An 18342-nucleotide genomic window follows, 5' to 3' on the forward strand; every position below is an offset into this window, starting at 1 on the left:
TCTGTAGTCCTGCATAAATAGCAAAGACACAACAACCACTGCATCTAAAACTGAGTGGCTTCAAATCTGCTACACAGAATCTAAACAAATAGTATTAGACGTTTAGGTGTTTTCCAGTAAGTTTATATCTCCTGAAAGGCACTAGATACAGAAGCCCCGTAGACCAGAGATGGGCAAACTATGGCCCGCGGGCTGTGTCCGGCCCATCAGAACTTTTAATCCGGCCCTTGAGCTCCCTCCGGGAAGCAGAGTTGGGGGCTTTCCGCACAGCTCCCGGAAGCAGCGGCATGTCCCCCTTCCGGCTCCTATGCAGAGGCACGGCCAGGGAGTTCTGCATGGTACCCCCGCCCCAAGCACCGCCCCCGCAGCTCCCCGCAGCCAGGAACCACAGCCAATGAGAGGTGCAGGGGCAGCACCTGCAGACGTGGCAGCACGTAGAGCTACCTGGCCGCGCCTCCGCGTAGGAGTCAGAGGGGGGACATGCCCACCTGACTCCCTGCTCTGATCCCCCTCTCACCCTCCAAACCCCTTGGTCCCAGCCCGGAGCACCCGCCTACACCCCAAGCCCCTCATGCCCAGCCCCACTCCAGAGCCCACACCCCCAGCCAGAGCCCTCATACCCCCTCCCCCTGCACCCCAACCCTCAATTTCATGGCCTGCCATACACTTTTTATACCCGGATGTGGCCGAAGGGCCACAAAATTTGCCCACCCATGTTGTAGACCATACCACTATCCACAAACAGGGAACATTTGAGAGGCAACTAGTTAAGTTTCTCAAATCAGTTCAAGAAATAACATTCCATGCCAGAATAACTGTACCAAAGATTCCATCTTAAGCTTAACTCACTCTTGTGAAAGCTTTCAAAACTTAGGCAATGAAGAACTAGTGTTTAGAGATGTTTGCAGAGCCAAAAAGTTGGTCTGGTAAGAGATATTATCTCACCTTCTGTGTCTCTCTGGTTTGCAAGAGACAGCTATACTAAAACCAAACTACATTGGAAAAGAAGTGAGCCTATGGTTATCCATCCCCAAGGTATTCTCTGAGTTGCTTACCACACTAAGTGCTACACAACCAATGTAGTAGTGCTAAAAAGGTTTAATCAGCACCTAGAACCATTATCACATTTCTCTTGGTCCAGTTTCCCCTCTGCCCACAAAGTCAAGGTTGTACAGTCTATAGGATCACAGTTCTCTGAATTCTAGAAGACTTTGCAGATTAGTTAGCCAAGTAGTTATGACCAGAGACAAGGTGGTTGCTGAAGTAAAAGAGCATTGTGCCATCAGTACACAATGGTCCACCTTCAGAGACAGGGAGTTTAACAAGGGCAACATGATAGCAAGCCAAGCTGCCAAGCAGTAATTGAGGAAGTCCTTTAACAACTTTCAAGCACTGTAAATAAAATTCCTAAGAAGCTAGATCTCTGGAACAGTGGTTATGAATGTCATTATTAGCTGGATTCTGTCAAACACATACTCTACAAAAGCATTATCCAGAAAACAGGAAAACATGGGATAAATGAACACAGCAAGTCAATATGCAGGAAGCACCAAAATAGGTACATGTGCCATCTTTAACAAGTTTTTTTCTTTATGTTGTATTTATGTCACCTTATCATCAAAGCAGTTTATTTTTCCAAATAGGAATTTTGTTTCTCATTACTCACCGTAGCTTTGTCAAGTACTTTAATGGAATATGGCTCAGCCACATTGTGTTTCCTTAGTGCTTGTTCCAGCAGTTGTAGAGGTGGGCGTTCCCATTTCCCAAAAACAACTAAATCAATATCACTATAGACAGGAAACAAAATATAACAATAAAGTCCACTGAAATGAGAGAGTCATATTCCCCTGTAGATAAATGGCAACACTAACCTTCTGCACAATACTTTGAAAGAGCTCCCAAAAAGCTCAAATCTTTAAGTATGGTAGTTCTGCAATACTTTCTAGCATACTGCAACTTAAGTGGATATAAGAATGGTCAATTAAGTCTATAAAAATAATTAAGTCAATTTCTCCAATGGTTTCCTACTGAAGCCTACTTGAAAACAAGAAACAATACAGTTCTATAAAAATGATATGGTTCATTACCTCTGCGGACTCAGGTTTAATTATGCTGTTAAGCAAGCAGTTTACAGAATTGTGGAGTCCAAAATGTTTTCAAGAACTAATGTGACTTTATAAAAAATAATATGAAATGAATATAAAGGTTTTAAACAAACACTAGAAGCAGCAGCTTTGGAAGTATGCACGAGCCTGGAATATTGTAAATAAAGATACAAGTGCATTGTGCTAGTGACTCGAGTGAAACTAGCTAGACAATTTTAAACACTGAGTTGACTGAATTGCAAAAGATAAATGGCATAATTTCTACAAACTAAATTTCAGTTTTAAAAAGATTTATATATTGGTAAGAGGTAGGGAAATTAATTTTCAATGATTGTTTAATGATTAATGTTCAATGATTACCTCAGTTATTATATGGCTTAGACAGTAAATATTAGCTATCCCACCAAGTATGAAATATTTCACAATACTGCTCAATTTGTATGGGTAAGTGACATGAATTATCTCAAAGGATAACAAGTGTTATCCCAGAGTGCATCTAGGAGAAGCTTTTTCAATCAAGAGTCAGCAATCAGTGGAGGGTATGGATACTGGCACAAAGAATATTAAAATGTTTATGTACTTCCCAAAGTTCATAGTATGTTCAGTGGTTTTTCCCTGGTTAGGTGGGACATTAGATACAAACTTTGAGTAATGTTTGTTACACTTTCACATTCTGGTTTGCAAATATTTGAAAATAAACCAATTCTCTTCTAGAGGTTTATCACCACTTTCATAAGACAGACCAAAAAGGTTATGTACCAAAGTAACTTGTTACTTACCTAGTTGGAAGGTAAAGCCCTGTACTAAAGCTGCCAAATATCTGAACCTGAAAGGAAAAGTTAAATACTAAAACACATCCTGCAATGATTAATATTAAAGCAAAATGCAGCCAAACAAGTCTTACTGTTAATAGGTCCAGAAAAACATGAGTTTACTTAAACTATTCCTTGAGACTCCATCTGACCAATGTAAACAAATGTTAACCCACCCCAGCTCAAGTTCTCTCAAGTTTAGATTAATACATCATAAAGGAAGAGGTGGTGTGGAGTTAGCCTCACTCTGTCCCCCACCTAACCCACTCAAGTGTTGAGAGAAGTTTGCAGTTTAATACAGTAAGTCTAAAAATGTTAATTTTGATATTATCTTTAGACTTAAAAGTAAGGAGACTTAACAGGAAAGCGTGGTCACTTCTGTTCAGGAAAACCATGCCTAGCACCATAAGCAGCAGAACAAAGACTAGTGCAACCAAGGCCATGCCTACTCCAGAAGCACTTTATGGTATAGGTATACCAGTATACTACACCAGCAAAGCCCTCCTAGTGTGCTTACAGCTACACTGGCAAAGTTGTACTTTGTACCACTACAGTAAAGCCACCCATTACATGCAAAGTAAGCTATACTTGTAAAAGTGTGGCTTTGCCAGTATTACTGTAAAAACAGTAGCAACTACTGCTATAACAGCTACATCAGACAGAGGTGACTTCTTCACGCCCCTGAGAAACACCATGCCAGCAGAAATCTGTAGTGTAGACCTGGCCTAAGTTATTTATCACATTAACTCTCAACCCCACCTAGAGAGGTTTATGCTAATGAAGAACAATCCCTTCCTTTTAGAAAAGCATAATTGGAGAGTCAGAGGAAAACAGGTCTCAGGGATAGCTTTACTTTTAAATCAGTGATGCTAGAATCTGAAGACAGTAGTAATGAATTTTAAAGACAAAACAAGAGAAGAAGCCAGTCTTGGAATAGATATTTAAAATACCTTGAGCAAAGTAAATACACTAATTCTATAGCCAGTGAACTGTAGAAAGACTTCAAACATCCACATTATAGCTCCATATTTATTGGTTGAAATATGCAAGCCACCCCACTAGAATCTCGAGCAAGGCAAGACTAGATTAGGTGGACCACCGATCTGCTATGGCAATTCCTGGGGTTGAACTAATCAACTGGATATGTTACTGGTTATTTTTGGTAAATGGGGTTACTTCAAATGGGCTTTAAGTGAAACCAATGAAGAACATAGTATCCAAGACCTAACTTTCACCAGGATCTCTTTTGAAACTACTCTAAGGATCATATTTCTTCTGTGTAAAGCTAATTCAGAATGCTGTAGACATGCTGAAAACACAACCAATTTAAACAGACATTAAAAACAAGTTCTTGTCTAATAAGTAGTTGTGTCTAAGTTTTATGCATACACATGAGTATTAAGTAGGAAACACAATACATGAATGCTAACAGTTTAACAGAAACAAAATAAATCACCTATAATGTAAGACTGACTTAGCAAATTCAACTGTTGTATGAAATGTAGTTGTATCTGTGTCAGTCCCAGGATATTAGAAACACAAGGTGTATGGGTAATGTCTCACTCACCAACAGAAGTTGGTCCAATTAAAGATATTACCTTGCCCACCTTGTCATATCAAATTCAGAAGAGTCAACAGCAGTTAAATTTTCTCCATCTGTTTAGAGGGATAATTAACTTAGACAAACAGTAGATGTGTAATACCATTTCTGAGACAAACTTCTCTCAGACATATGCCACTTAACTTTTCCTGCATTCCCTGCCATTACACTAATGTACTTTATATAAAAATGTCTCTCTGCTTCATGTTTGGTCATTTCAGCGGACCATCACAGCTGCAAATAAATCTGATTAAAGGCTGCTTCCTATAAGGCTCACCGATAGTAGGCAAAAGTAACAGCAAAAGGAACTACAAAAAGTAAGAACAGTCTTCCAGAAAGGGCTTGTAAAAATGTTACTATTTAAGCTATTGAAAAGCAAAAGAAAGGGACCTAGAATTTTGTCCAAAACATGGCCTCAAGCAATTGAGCATCTCACCTTGGTGTTACTAATTTCCTTCTTTAGACTTCTTGGTAGAGGTTATACATTGTGATTTAGTTCCTCTGACCTCCTTTTCCCTCAATAATCCTTAAGCATATTTTAGTCATACTTTTGTATCACATTTTCCCCACAGGATATTGATATCCTACTGCTCCCATAATGTAGGAAGATCTGTGGGGATCTTCAAGACATAGTGTATAAAAATTATCTGCCTATCAGTGCTTGGTTTTACATGTTTCTTTTATAGTTTACAATACCAATCCTGCAAAAATTAAAAAGTTCTAAAAAACAAATGTCCAACATTTAGTTAGTGTTGCGAAAGCAAGTCTACACTCTAATATCAGGAATTAAGTTCATATGTCGGTAACCAACTTAATCATAAGCTATTACTCAAGAAATGATACACACAAGAATTTCTTATTTGGATGTAATTTTGCTTTAGTCAGTTTGGCTATTGTTGAAGATTTAGAGAGCAAGATAACTACTAGGTTTGAAATTCTTGTATTAAGCTTCTAACTCCTTTGATTGTGTCAATTAAGAGTAGCTTGTTGTGAGTGCCAGCAATGGTTATTACACTGTAATACAAGAGTTGTGACAAGTTCATCTTTAAAAAGTTAAATGGAGAGAGAACTCAAAAAAGGTTGCATTAGGAAGACAAAATGTAACTTAAATGAACTCTGTTCTACAGCGTACTAGTAAATTTGATTTGAAACTTGAGATATACTCACATCAGCTGTAGGCCAAAGATCTTTGATGACAGTCTCTATTCTTTTCACCACTTCTCTTCTCATCGTTGCTTCTTCAGGACGAGGGGACATGAAGTCATAAAAGTCAATTATTTCTTCATGGAGCCTAAAGGTGAGGGTGGGGAATAAAACAGTAGCATCAGCTATGACAGTGGTGACAGAACTTCTCTATCCAATACAAATAAACAAAATGGTTTATACCCTAACACCACATACTTGTATGCATTTTTGTTTTTAAGTCAATTACCTTTCAACCAAAAATCATTTTTAGGAATTAAGTTTTATGATACTACTCTCCAAAAAAAGACCCCTTGTTTCAAAAATAGTTTATTTAAGTTGATGTGTATTTTATCACCTTAATTATGTACGCTAACAGTCTAGACACAAGGTATTGGTACCTTATAGTTTATATAGCCTCCATACATTCAGAACAGAAACATGTATAAGTTTAACAGAAGCAAGTTACAACAAATACTTTTGTTGGTAGACATTCCTATTTCTATTCCCGTTAGCTCACTAATTTAAGCCTGATCAACTTTGGCTAGTTATTTATTTCAAAATAATGAGGGGGAAATGGCAAGATGCATAAAATCCTGGGTATTACACAATGGGGTTCTTAAATGGTGAGCTCCACAGAGTTTAAGCTAGTTTTAGTCTTACAGAGATTCTAATTTGTGCATGGGAAATGTAAATTTCTCCTGTACTTGCCTTGTAAATTCGGCTTCTCTAAAGGCATCTAGCAGGATTCTCACCAGGGTGGAAAAGATCAATTATTTACAATTTTTTTTTTTTAAATCAGATTTTTTTAATTTAAATATGATTTTTTTTTTGCTGAAAAGCTTTTTGAGGAAAAAAGCCTAAAGTTTTAATTAACATACATTATAGCTAAAAGATATCTCATCATGGAATAGGGATTATAAATTCTAATTCTATACCATGAGACAATATATTCATATAATGTTTAAGAAAAGTTTTGTAAATGAGTTCCAATAGTTCATGGATTAGGGAACCAATCTTGTAGGTTCCAGGGGCTACTGTATAGATTATTTAGGTTAATCTTTCTATCTATCCAATGGGATTCAGTGCTCAGTCTAGAAAATACTATCGGGGTGCTTAGTTTTGCAGTTCTCAAACTGTTGATTTGTGTCGCCAGAGATAACATGCTTGTTAACAGCAAAAATGTTTTTAAATAAATAATAAATAATATATAGAGGAGAGAAATAACAGACCTCAACCCTATTGTTCCTCTGCAAATTTGAGTACACAGAGTCAATCCCTTACCTCTCTCTAGAAGTGCAAAGCTTCAAAAAGTTAAATAAATAGATGATTGTTGGGGGCGGAATAGATCTGGACACGGAGAAGAAGTCTGGAGATAAATGTGAGAAGGGAGAAACAGGCAGTAGAAACAAAAGTGAAACTGTTTGAGCAGCATATTCCAGAAGTCTTGAGGTCTTTCTGACTGTAGCCTTCATTGATTTGAGATCTACCATACCAGTCTCTCACTAGAAGGGAAAACCTACAATGGCAGCAGGCCGTAAGAGAGACCCAGTTGAGAATATTTTAATGAAGTTCCTCTACCTGTGGGTTAGACAGGCATGAGAGCAAAATGAAAACAGTGCAACAAAGAAATGCAAGGCCTGGTTTCCTGAATGAAACAACATCATGAGAAGTGTTCCTTCTGAGGAGGAAGCAGTGTTGAAGATGATGAAAGGAACATGTCTGAACATGCAGGATCTTCAGGTTGGTAAACTTTTATTTTATACTTCTTTCTTAATGACTGCCTGTCTTCCTTCTGGACTATTCTTGAATTCTCATGTTTGAGCAAAAAATATAGTTGTTACTCTATGGTACTATCATTTTAGATGCAGTGGTGATAAAAAAAATAAATAGCTGAAATAGGCAGATCTTCCTTTTATAATTTCACCTTTAAAGTAGTACTCAGTGTCAGTGAATGCAATGAACAATATTAAATGAGCAGTATGGCAATAATAATTAAATAACTGCACTGACTTATTTTATTTAGGAGAATCCATCCTCAACATACAGGATTCTGAAGACTATCCACCTTCAAGATCACTATCATTTTCTATAGTTTCAGAGTTATCAGCCAACGATAGTGTTTCAGTCACATCATGTATGTCACATAGCCACAGTATATCACCTGTGGCAAAAAGAAAAAAAAATCTCCATCATTCGGAAACAACCATAGGTAAGTTTGTGTGATAAGAACCAGCAGATTACAAAAAGAGGTAATTGATGGAAAAATTGTCCAGTTTGTTTATGCAACAAACTCTCCTTTTTGTATGATTGAGAACCCACACTTCATTAACATGGTTCAGTCATTAAGACCAGGATACAGACCACCCAACAGAGCAGATGTCGCAGGCAAATTCCTGGATAAAGTGTATGAAAGAGAAATTGAGCAGTGTGAAAAAGGTCTAGAGGATAAAATTGTTAACCTGAGTCTTGATCGGTGGAGCAATGTCCACAACGATCCTGTTGTATGTGCTTGTGTGACAACAGAAGGAAATGTCTTCCTTACAGAAACAACTGATACACCAGGAAATGCACACACAGCAGAATACTTACAAGAAGTACCAGCAAAAGCTATAACAAACTGTGGAAAAAAAATTCAAATGTCTAGTACGCAGCTTTGTCACAGACAACGCTGCAAATGTATTCAAGATGAGAAGAAATTATTTAGAAGAGAGTCCCAAGCTAATAACATATGGTTGCAGTGCTCATTTGATGCATCTCCTAGCCAAAGACTTCAGTGTTCCAGAACTAAAGGCTAATGTTCAAATTGCAAAATATTTCGGTAATAACCACTTTGCAGCAGCTGCTCTGAAAAAAGTGGGAGGAACCAAGCTAACTCTCCCACAAGACGTGCAATGGAACTCAGTAGTGGACAGTTTTGAGCACTATATCAAGAACTGGCCTAATCGGATGACAGTTTGAACAAAATCCTGAAAAATAGATGGCACTGGCACAGCCAAAGTTCTCAACATTGGGCTTAAGAGAAATGTTGAACACATGCCGAATACACCCTGAAGCCTATTTCTGTAGCCTTGAACAAAATGCAGGGAAAAAGCGGTTATATTGCTGACACTGTTGAAATTTGGAAGGAACTGAGTGAGATCCTAAAGAGAGAAATATGCAATGACAGAGTTAAATTACAAGCATTACAAAAATGAATAGGACAAGCACTACCCCCAGCTCATTTTCTTGCAAATATTCTCAATACTCGGTAGCAGGGTTAAACCTTAACTGCTAAAGAAGAGGAGTTGGCTATGACATGGACATCCAGCAATCATCCTTCCATAATGCCAACTATAATAAACTTCAGAGCTAAGTGTGAACCATTCAAGAAATATGTTTGTTTGCTGATGATATTTTAAAGAAAGTCACACCAGTGAACTGGTGGAAGTCACTTAAGCACTTGGATTCAGAGACTGTTGAAGTGATAATCTCACTTTTAACAGCAGTAGCTTCTTCTGCTGGTGTGGAAAGACTGTTTTCTTCCTTTGGACTAATTCATTCCAAATTGAGAAATCGTTTGGGACCTGAAAAAGCAGGAAAGCTTGTTTTTCTTTTCCAGATTATGAACAAACAGGAAAATGAAGGTGAAGACGACTGAGTTAGCTGCAGAAGCCAGTATTTTAAGTTCCTCATGTTGACCTGGCTGACACAGTCTATTTAATTTTTGTTTTTTTTTTTTTAAAATATTTTAACTATTTTAGTTAAACAATTTTAACAAAAACAAACCTGATTTTAAAAACTTTAATCTTTAACTAAATTCAAAAATTCATATGCTTGTTTTGTTAAAATATTATATGTTTGCTGTTGAAGAAAAAAAATCCAGAATACATAACGTTGTTTTAGTTAAATAAAACACTTTAAATGTCTGTCTGGTGACGTTCTCCTCCTAATACAGCATGGCAAAAAAATCCTCCAAATATTGATGATTAACCTCTTGAATTGGAGATAGTTCAGCTCCCAATAACTTCATAAATATCTGCTTCAATTACCTTTGGTAAATGAAATAACCAAACAATCATTCATTTTCTAATATAGCTGTAAAACTAATCTGAAAAGTTTTCAAAACAAATCACTTTAAAAATGTATATTGTGTACCTTCTAAAAATGAAACCTACATCTATCTCCAAGTTGTGAAGAATATGTATTACGGTTATAAACAACAAGAATGTACTTTTATGTAGAAATCCATTATTAAATTGAGTCTTCCTGGCTAGTGATTTAAATCAAATCCACCCTGATAACAATTTAGCACCAGGTTAATACACCACAAAATGGATAATATGCTTCCATTTAAGATCTTCCTATGTGTTTGTATACTATGCCTCATATAATGGGTCCCTGATTGCAGCTGTTAAGCTCTATTGCAATGCTTATGAAAAAAAGATCATGGCTCTACTGCAAGAAGAGGTGTACACCAATAATTCAACATACCCAAAAACTGAGCTCTTCATCTTACTGCACCCTCTACCACCACACCCTCCTTTCTGCATAACCAACTAGAACATGGCCTCAGTGACTAGGAAGATATTTCTTCACCCAGGCATTTTCTATGACTTTGCCCTCCCTAAACACTCATTCCAAACAAGCATTTTTCCTGTCCACACACCTACAACTCCCCCAAGTCCCCCTCGTTTCATGTTCTTGACTACTGCATCTTCTTTTACAGTCTTTACTATGACCACCAAGTTATTTCTCTCAAACCTATTCAAAATGCTGCTGTTAACATCTTCTTCCTGGTTCATAGCTCAGAGTGCATCAGTCCTCTCTCGGCCCCTACATGGGCTGCCCCTTCACTTCTGCAAATACAAGTTTGGCTAGGTAAGAATGACAGTAAAGAACCTAATGAGTTACCACCAAATCAAATGCTATCTTTGCTCTACCAGTGTTCCCAGCCTTTCCTACCTACTAATCAGTTTCCCCCTCAGACAGTGTGTGCTTTTTCCCATACCACCTTTTCCCACACACCTGGGAAAGACTCAGACAAAATCTGTTCAGCCACTAACTCGGCACACCTCCTCCAAGTCCCTCTTTAAAATTCACCTCTGCCAAGGCACCTACAAAAAACAAAAACAAAACTTACCTGCTGATCCTGACAAGGGATGTGGCTAGCTGTGACTGTCCCTTCTTTGCCTTCCTTCCTTCCCCTACTTCATCACTTACTAATTATCCCATTCTCATCGTGTTTCTACCCCCCAAATAATGCATAAGCCAACAAAATATATAACAAGGCTGTACTAACTCTTCACCATATTCAATAACTCACACTATATCCCCATTTCCAACCCCGTTTGCCTTTAAGGGCTATGTCTACACTACCACTTATGTCAACAAACCTTACCTTGCTCAGAGGTGTGAATATTCAACCCTCCCTGAGCAACATACGTTACACCGACATAAGCGCTAATGTGCACAGAGCTATGACGGTGCGAGAGCTTCTCCCACTGACAGTTTCTACCACTCAAAAGGATGGTTTTGCAGACGGAAAAGCTACCGCATTGGCATAGAGAGTCTTCACCACATACGCTGCAGCAGCACAGCTGTATCAGTACAGCTCACAACTGCAGCACTGCAAGTATAGACATGCCCCTAGACTAGGGCCTAAAAGCATAGGGACTCTGTATAACACAACAGGACCTCACTCCTCATTGGTGTGTCAACATTATCATAACAATGAAGCCATCATGTTAATGAACTGTTGTCCATAGAGTTATTTCTGATTATTCACACTTGTGGAATACACACAACTGTGCTGTTGAGCTCCAGGAAAAGTGCCCTTTGGAATTAAAGTACCCTCTTAAGGCACTGAATGTTCAGCAGATGTTAAACAGATCATGCAGACCCAAAACTTGAAATTCCTTCAACCAAACCCCAGAGTCCTATGAAAGCAAAATTGAGGCAGAGGGGAAGCTAAGGTAATATGAATATGCAAAAGAAACACCTCAAGAACCAGGGCTGCTGTTAAGTAGCTTCTCTTTAAAGAAGCCTCTACAAGTAAGAATATGCAAACAGTACAATTAGATCAAGGAGGATATATCCCTTACTTAGGTGGCACAGAAGTTGGCACCATTGGCATTGCAAAGGAGAGTAGCAAAGTAACAGATGTAGGTTGATAAGTAGGGAACGATAGAGTTAGATCTTGAAAGCAGGAACATAAAGCAAAGAAATGGATATGGTAGAAAAGAAGGAAATAGAGAATTTTAAACAGAGTGACATGGTTAAAGTAACCACGTAGGAAAATGATCTGGACCCAGATCCACGACAGGACTTAGGTGTTACTACACCTAACTTTTAGGTCACTTGCCACAAAATGGAATCTACATCCTGATTTAGGCACTCGGGATCCCTATGTAGTGCTTGGAGATAGGTGCCTAAGAATGGGATCCACAAAAGCCAGCATGCTAAATGGGGAGTCACCTAAGACAGCCAATAGAAAAAGCCAAGGAGAAGGGTAAAGCCTAAGCTCCACCCCTCTTAGGGAGTTAAGTACGTAAATCCAAGCAGAAGGGAGGTGCCTACCTCTGCTTGGTATTCTTAGCCATGGAACCTCTCCTGGAGTTCAGCATCCAAGCCATTTTTTTGCAATAAACGCAGGGGGGAAGGGAGGAGATGGTGATAGCTTCTCTCAACTTTTAGCACTGTGCTCACTGGCATGCAGGAAACCTGGATTCATTTTCCCCACTGATTATGTGGAGAAGGGATTTTACCTTGGTTTTCCAACTCATGGGAGTACCCAAACCAGGGCTACTGGATATTCTTGCGTGGGTTTCTCCCTCTACTGCTGAAGCTGTTCCACACTGTATAATTAACTAAACATGCATTGGGCCAGAGAGAAATGACTATAGTCCAGTGAGTTAGGGAACTCACCTGAGAGGTAGGACACGCAAGTTCAAATCCCTTCTCCACATTAGGCAGAGTGGGGAACAGTACCCAGGTATCCCACATCCTGAATACTCTAATCAATGGGCTAAAGCTTCCTGGGGAGCAACTCCCTACCCCCATCCACCCTGCTATCATGGGGGGTTAGGCACGCTCTAACAACACCTACCATAATCAGGCCCTGCAGGCAAAATAAGCAGGGAGACCCTAGTGTGAGGATGCCCCTGGGGCTGAAGTGGAGACTGAGGTGGTTGCACATGTGCTCGCTGGCAAGAACACAAGCATCTAGGGATTTTTGGCACTTCTAGGGTTGGGCGGCAGCTGAGCAAAGGTTTTTGGGATTTCACAAGCGCCTAAAGATTGGACATAGACATCTTAAATGGCAAGTAAGCACTTAAGTCCTTCTATGGATCTGGCCCCTTAGCAATTGTGCCTCAAGCAAACTGGAGAGATGTCAGGGAAGCCAAGATGAGGTCAGAGTAATCAAAATAGGAAATTAAGGTCTGACACAAATTTCAACAGTATAAAAATGGAGAGAACGGTAGTCATCTTGGAAGTGGGAATGTGTGGGGAGAGGAAGGAACCTAATAACTCCTGGGTTACTAAAATAAGTGACAGCAGAGATGGTATGTTCCAACACTGGCAGAACTGGGTTTAGAGAGAAGAGATTTTGGGAAGAAGATTAAATAATAATAAATTAAAAAAGCCATAAGGTTTTAGCTTAATATGTCATATGAGACAAGGTGGGTGAGATAATCTTTTATTTGGCCAACTTCAGCTGATGACAGATACAAGCTTTTGAGCTACACAGAGCTCTGAAGAAGCAACTGAAGAGCTCTGTGTAGCTCAAAAGCTTGTCTTATGCCAATAGAAGTTGGCCCAATAAAAGATTGCCTCACGCACCTTGCCACATTAAAAGGTTGTCAAAGACAGACTGAAATGTGGGATGAATTGGAAGGAGATAAATTGAAGTGCAAAGATAGATTTGAGTGCTCAGACATGGACTTCTAGTCTAATTCAATTGACTAGAGCATATGTAAATTTAGTTTCTGGAGGAATTAAGTAGTAAATTAAAGTCAGAGTTAGAGTTTAAAAGAACCTTAGTTCTTTGTTCACTTAAATTTAAACTAAACACTTATATTTACTATTGGATTGTGTAAACAGCATTAAATCTTTAAAATCCACACCTACTAAAATCAGTTCACCATTCAGAAGACAGGGACTCTGAAAAGCAAATTGATTTATTCATTCAAGTTTACTCTTTCTTGCAGCAGATACCATCAAAGTCTGGCACTAAAATTATTAATAAGGAAACAATGAGCCAATTTGTTAGCATGTTACAAGAGAATCGTTCTAACTGGGACATCTTGTGGAGAGCGTATCATCCTACTTTCACTTCTAGATAAAGCAAAAAGACCATTTTAAATCTCTACAGACACTTTAAAGATTAAATTCTGTGAACTGTCAACATATTTTATCTATTAATGCATTAGAATACAAGATCTTAAGATTCAACAGCTGTTTAAACATTACATAACCCTTTGGCACTGGCCAAGTGTGTCCTATGAAAGTGAAGTTTTTGCGACTACTGTCCTGAGCATATCTTAATGGTATTAAAAGGCAGAACTGCCCTTGGGCACATCCCAATAAAGTGATTCTCAGTTAGGCATTTCTCTATTAAGTGGCATATATTGTATTGTTTCTCCACAATTGTAGTAACGGCTGAAAGTAACAATATCAAATATGAAGGCACATGGGAAACTGTGTAAAGAATTCTTCCGCTATTGCCATATGAGTCAGTTGAAGATCTGGAATTAGAAAGATATGCTTCCATCCTTCTCCTCACCCCACCCCATCCTAACACACTCTGGACACCGAACCACTCTGGAAAAGGGAGAAGGCAAACATTGATCAACCTCAGGCAGAGGATATCAGTATCTTAAATCAGAAAGCTGTTTTTAAGTAGAAATGAATTAGTGAAGAAAAAAGTTGAACCTTGATCTAAAATGAATAGGAGACAACGCTCCATACTGGTTTGTTACATCAATTGCTTTTAATCCTATTAGAGCATATTGTACCAACTGCTTGGATAGGATTGCTTTAGAGTAGTTAGTATGCGTAGATTCCAGTCAGGTGGTGCAGAACTGATGCTCTTGGGCCTCCCGCCCAAAAGGGTCCTAGAGCCTGGGCTCTAGCCCCAGTCCAGAAGTCTACACAACAATGAAACTGCCTACAGCCTGAGCCCAGCAAGTCCAAGTCAGCTGGAAGGGGACAGCCGTCTGTTTTTCTTTGTTGTGCAGACATATCCTGAAGAGCAACACATCCTTAGGAATGAAGTTAGGCCATAATCTGACAGAACTTAAATATGTGCATAACATGCAGCACCTGAGTATCCCCACTGAAACTAATGCTTTGCCAGAATGGGACCTTAGTGAATGACATGGCTAAGTATATGACACTGTATAGTCACCTGACTAGAATTGAAATTGTTACAGACAGTAGATCAGAAGGGCAATGGGAGTGGAGGCTCCAGCATGGTAATGGGGATCCACTGGCAGCACAGAGGTGGAGGAGGGTGGGGATCACCCTGCAGCCCCCTTCCCCTCCCCCAGGACACAGGCTTGGCAGTGCGGCTGCACCCAACCCTGACACAGCACAAGGGCCGGGCCTACCCCAGAAACATCCCAGGGCCCTGCCCCTCCACATAGGGTGCACCACAATAGCGAGGACAGAGTCTTCCACCCCTGCCCCCCACACTCCAATCCAGGTGTGCCGCAAGTGTGGGGTAAGAAAGTTCTGTGGGGGGCAATCTGGGTGTGGGCAAGTCAGTGGGGGAGCAGGAATCTGAATACGCAGGGGTTTGTTGGAAGGTTCTGGGTACAGGGGAATGGGACTCTGCAGGGGGAAGGGGAAGGAAAAGGGGTGTCCAGGTGAAGGTGGCTGGGGCTCAGAGGGAGCGTCTGGGTGCAAAATGTTGGGGCTTAGTGGGGTTGGGGCTCGAGTGCAGGGCTCAGTGCACTCCCCATACAGTGACCCCTCTCCCTACAGCTGGGGATCAAGGGGGGCAGGAAGTGGGGGGGTGGAGCTTACTGCAGTCGGGGGAGGTTTCTGGGGGTGGGTCTGACACACTGGGTCTGGAGCCTGGCACACTTTAGGAGCTACCGGCCAGGGCACCCCTAGCACACCGCAATAGTGAGCCAAAGGGACAGTCTCTCACATGCACACCCAGCCAGCCCTGCCTCCCAAAGCAGTGATTTACATTTCCCCTGGCTGCTCCCGACACCAGAAGCAGACACATGCTTCGGACCACTGCCCAGGAGGGGCATGTGAATCATTTGTTCTGCGGGGATTGAGTAAAATAAGCAGGGAACATTAATTCTACACTTGTGCAGAATTCTTCCAGGACTAATACTGGTTGAGAAAATTGTTAATAGGTTTGAGGGAAAGCACTGGTGGTTCTTGTCTATTCAGTATCTGCTTTCCATTTACTAAAGCAAAGCCTATAAAAGCAGACAGTAACTTAGTGCCTGTTTTAAACTACAAGCCAAAATATGTAGGCTTAGGCTTCAAAAGTGGTCCAAAGCAGCTTTTTCTCAGCTCCAAAGTTGCAGCTTTTGTTTCTAGGCACCATGGTGATCCTTGTTTTCATGACTTCTAGGCTAGACTACCACCACAGCCTCTACCAGGGGCTTCAATTATCTACATTTTATAAAGTTAAATAAAATGACTTGAAAACTAGTTGTAGATTGTTACCATTGCATTGTGCAAAAGCTGAGTTTCTCACATGCTTATGAAGGGCAGGACTCGGTGATTCTGAACTTAACTGGTTAACTTCAATGCACTAAACAGGTTTTCAAACTTTTTTTCTGGCGACCCAGTTGAAGAAAATTGTTGATGCCCATGACCAAACGGAGCTGAGGATGAGGGGTTTGGGATGTTGGAGGGAGCCCTGCCTGGGCTGGGGCAGGGTGTGGGAGGGGGTCAGGGCTCTGGGTGGGGCTGAGGGGTTTGGGGTGCAGGAGGGGGCTCCAGGTTTGGGGGTACTCAGGCCTGGGGCAGTGGTGCAGGAGGAGGTCAGGACTCTGGGCTGGGGGTGCAGGCTCTGGGATGGGGCCAGGGATGAGGGGGCTGGGGTGCAAGAAGGGGCTCCATGGGATTGGGGCACGGGGTTACCACCAGCAGCTCCCGGTCAGCAGTGCAGCCAGGGTGCAGTGGCAGGCTTCCTGCCTGTCCTGGCACCGCGAACTGCGCTGCATTCCGGAAGCGGCCAGCAAGCCCAGATCCTAGCTGGAGGGGTGGAGACGTGCACGCAGCTCCACACAGCTCTTGCCCGCAGGCACCAACATCCCCAGCTCCCCTAGAGTGTGGAGCCGGTGCTCAGGGCGGGGACAGTGCATGGAGCCCCATGGTCCCCTGCCTACAAGCTGGGCCTGCCACTGTCTGCTTCCGGGTAGGGACTACTAGTTTTACTACTATTTTTTACTGCCCGGCCACCAGGGTCCCTGGGTGCTGGGCAAGGCGACTCAGTGCCTTGCATTCCGTGACCCAGTACTGGGTTGCGACCCAAACCTTGAAAACCACTGCACTAGAGGCCTCATAATGCCTTAAACAGTAGGAGACTAACCTATGTAAGGAATCACCTTCCTCCTGTCAATAGTATTTGGACAATTTGATCATCCTCACAGAAGGTACCAAGGCAGACTCTTCAGCTGAAGGCCTCATGACTCTGGAGTGTACTCACAAGAAAAGGAATATTGGGACACCTTCTGCATGATGCTGAAGATTTTCTTTTTGAATTTATATGTTTGAGGGGTAAGTAAATAGACTTTTAGGCCCTATCTTTTTTTTAATTTTTTAAACTTTTCTGATTAACTTAATTCCCTTAACTTAATTAAGTTAACGCCTCTAGGCCTTGCCATGTAATATTTTAAATTAACGCTGAAACATCCAAGTTGTCTGACTAGAACACTGCAATCTGAGAAATGCAACTGAATATTTTTACAAGCTTTAGTTAGGCCAATTTACTGTAAACTTTATATGAGTTCTCTTTAAAACACAAGTTTGATAAATGGCACAAGTAAATCCTATTAAATGCAAACCAATGAAGTGTAAGAGTAGATGATTAAAATAGTAAAATAGAAAACCGGACACTTTCTCCATCACCAGAACTTCAATGTCATCAACAGAAGTTCTTACAATGTTACAAGTAAGTTTTCTGGAACTCTTACACTTAAATTCTGATCTTACTGGTTAACCAGCAATCCTTAAATGACCAATGACTACCATTATAAATAGGGCCCTACCAAATTCACAGTCCATTTTAGTCAATTTCACGGTCATAGGATTTTTAAAATGATAAATTTCATGATTTCAGCTATTTAAATCTGAAATTTCAGTGTTGTAACTGTAGGGGTCCTGACACAAAAAGGAGTTGTGGGGCGGTGGCAAAGTTATTGGGAGAAGAGGGGGGGAGAAAGGGGCGGATTTGCGGTACTGCTTCCCTTACTTCTGTGCTGCTGCCTTCAGAGATGAGAAGCTGGAGAGGGGTGGCTGCTGACTGAGGGCCCAGCTCTGGAGGCAGTAGCGCAGAAGAAAAGGTGGCAATATCATGCCATGCCATCCTTACTCTGTGCATCAGCAGCAGCACAGAAGTAAGGATGGCATGGCATGGTATTGCCACCTTTAATTCTGCACAGCTGCTAGCAGGGCGCCACCTTCAGATTTG

The 18342-nt window shown here is 40.9% G+C and overlaps 1 protein-coding gene across 9 annotated transcripts in view; it reads right to left on the bottom strand.

The window, feature by feature from the left end:
• TENT4A (terminal nucleotidyltransferase 4A) overlaps positions 1–18342 on the bottom strand; it is a 150166-nt gene that overhangs the window by 125213 nt on the left and 6611 nt on the right. For all 9 annotated transcript variants that reach the window (XM_048839534.2, XM_048839541.2, XM_048839536.2 and 6 more), the window contains exons 2-4: positions 5685–5808; positions 2885–2931; positions 1667–1787 (exon numbers count right to left, since the gene is read on the bottom strand). In XM_048839534.2, the coding sequence (XP_048695491.1) occupies positions 1667–1787; positions 2885–2931; positions 5685–5808 (292 nt within the window). The remainder of the gene's footprint in view (positions 1–1666; positions 1788–2884; positions 2932–5684; positions 5809–18342) is intronic.

Source organism: Caretta caretta, chromosome 2, assembly GCF_965140235.1.
Source record: "Caretta caretta isolate rCarCar2 chromosome 2, rCarCar1.hap1, whole genome shotgun sequence".
Classification (NCBI taxonomy): domain Eukaryota; kingdom Metazoa; phylum Chordata; order Testudines; family Cheloniidae; genus Caretta; species Caretta caretta.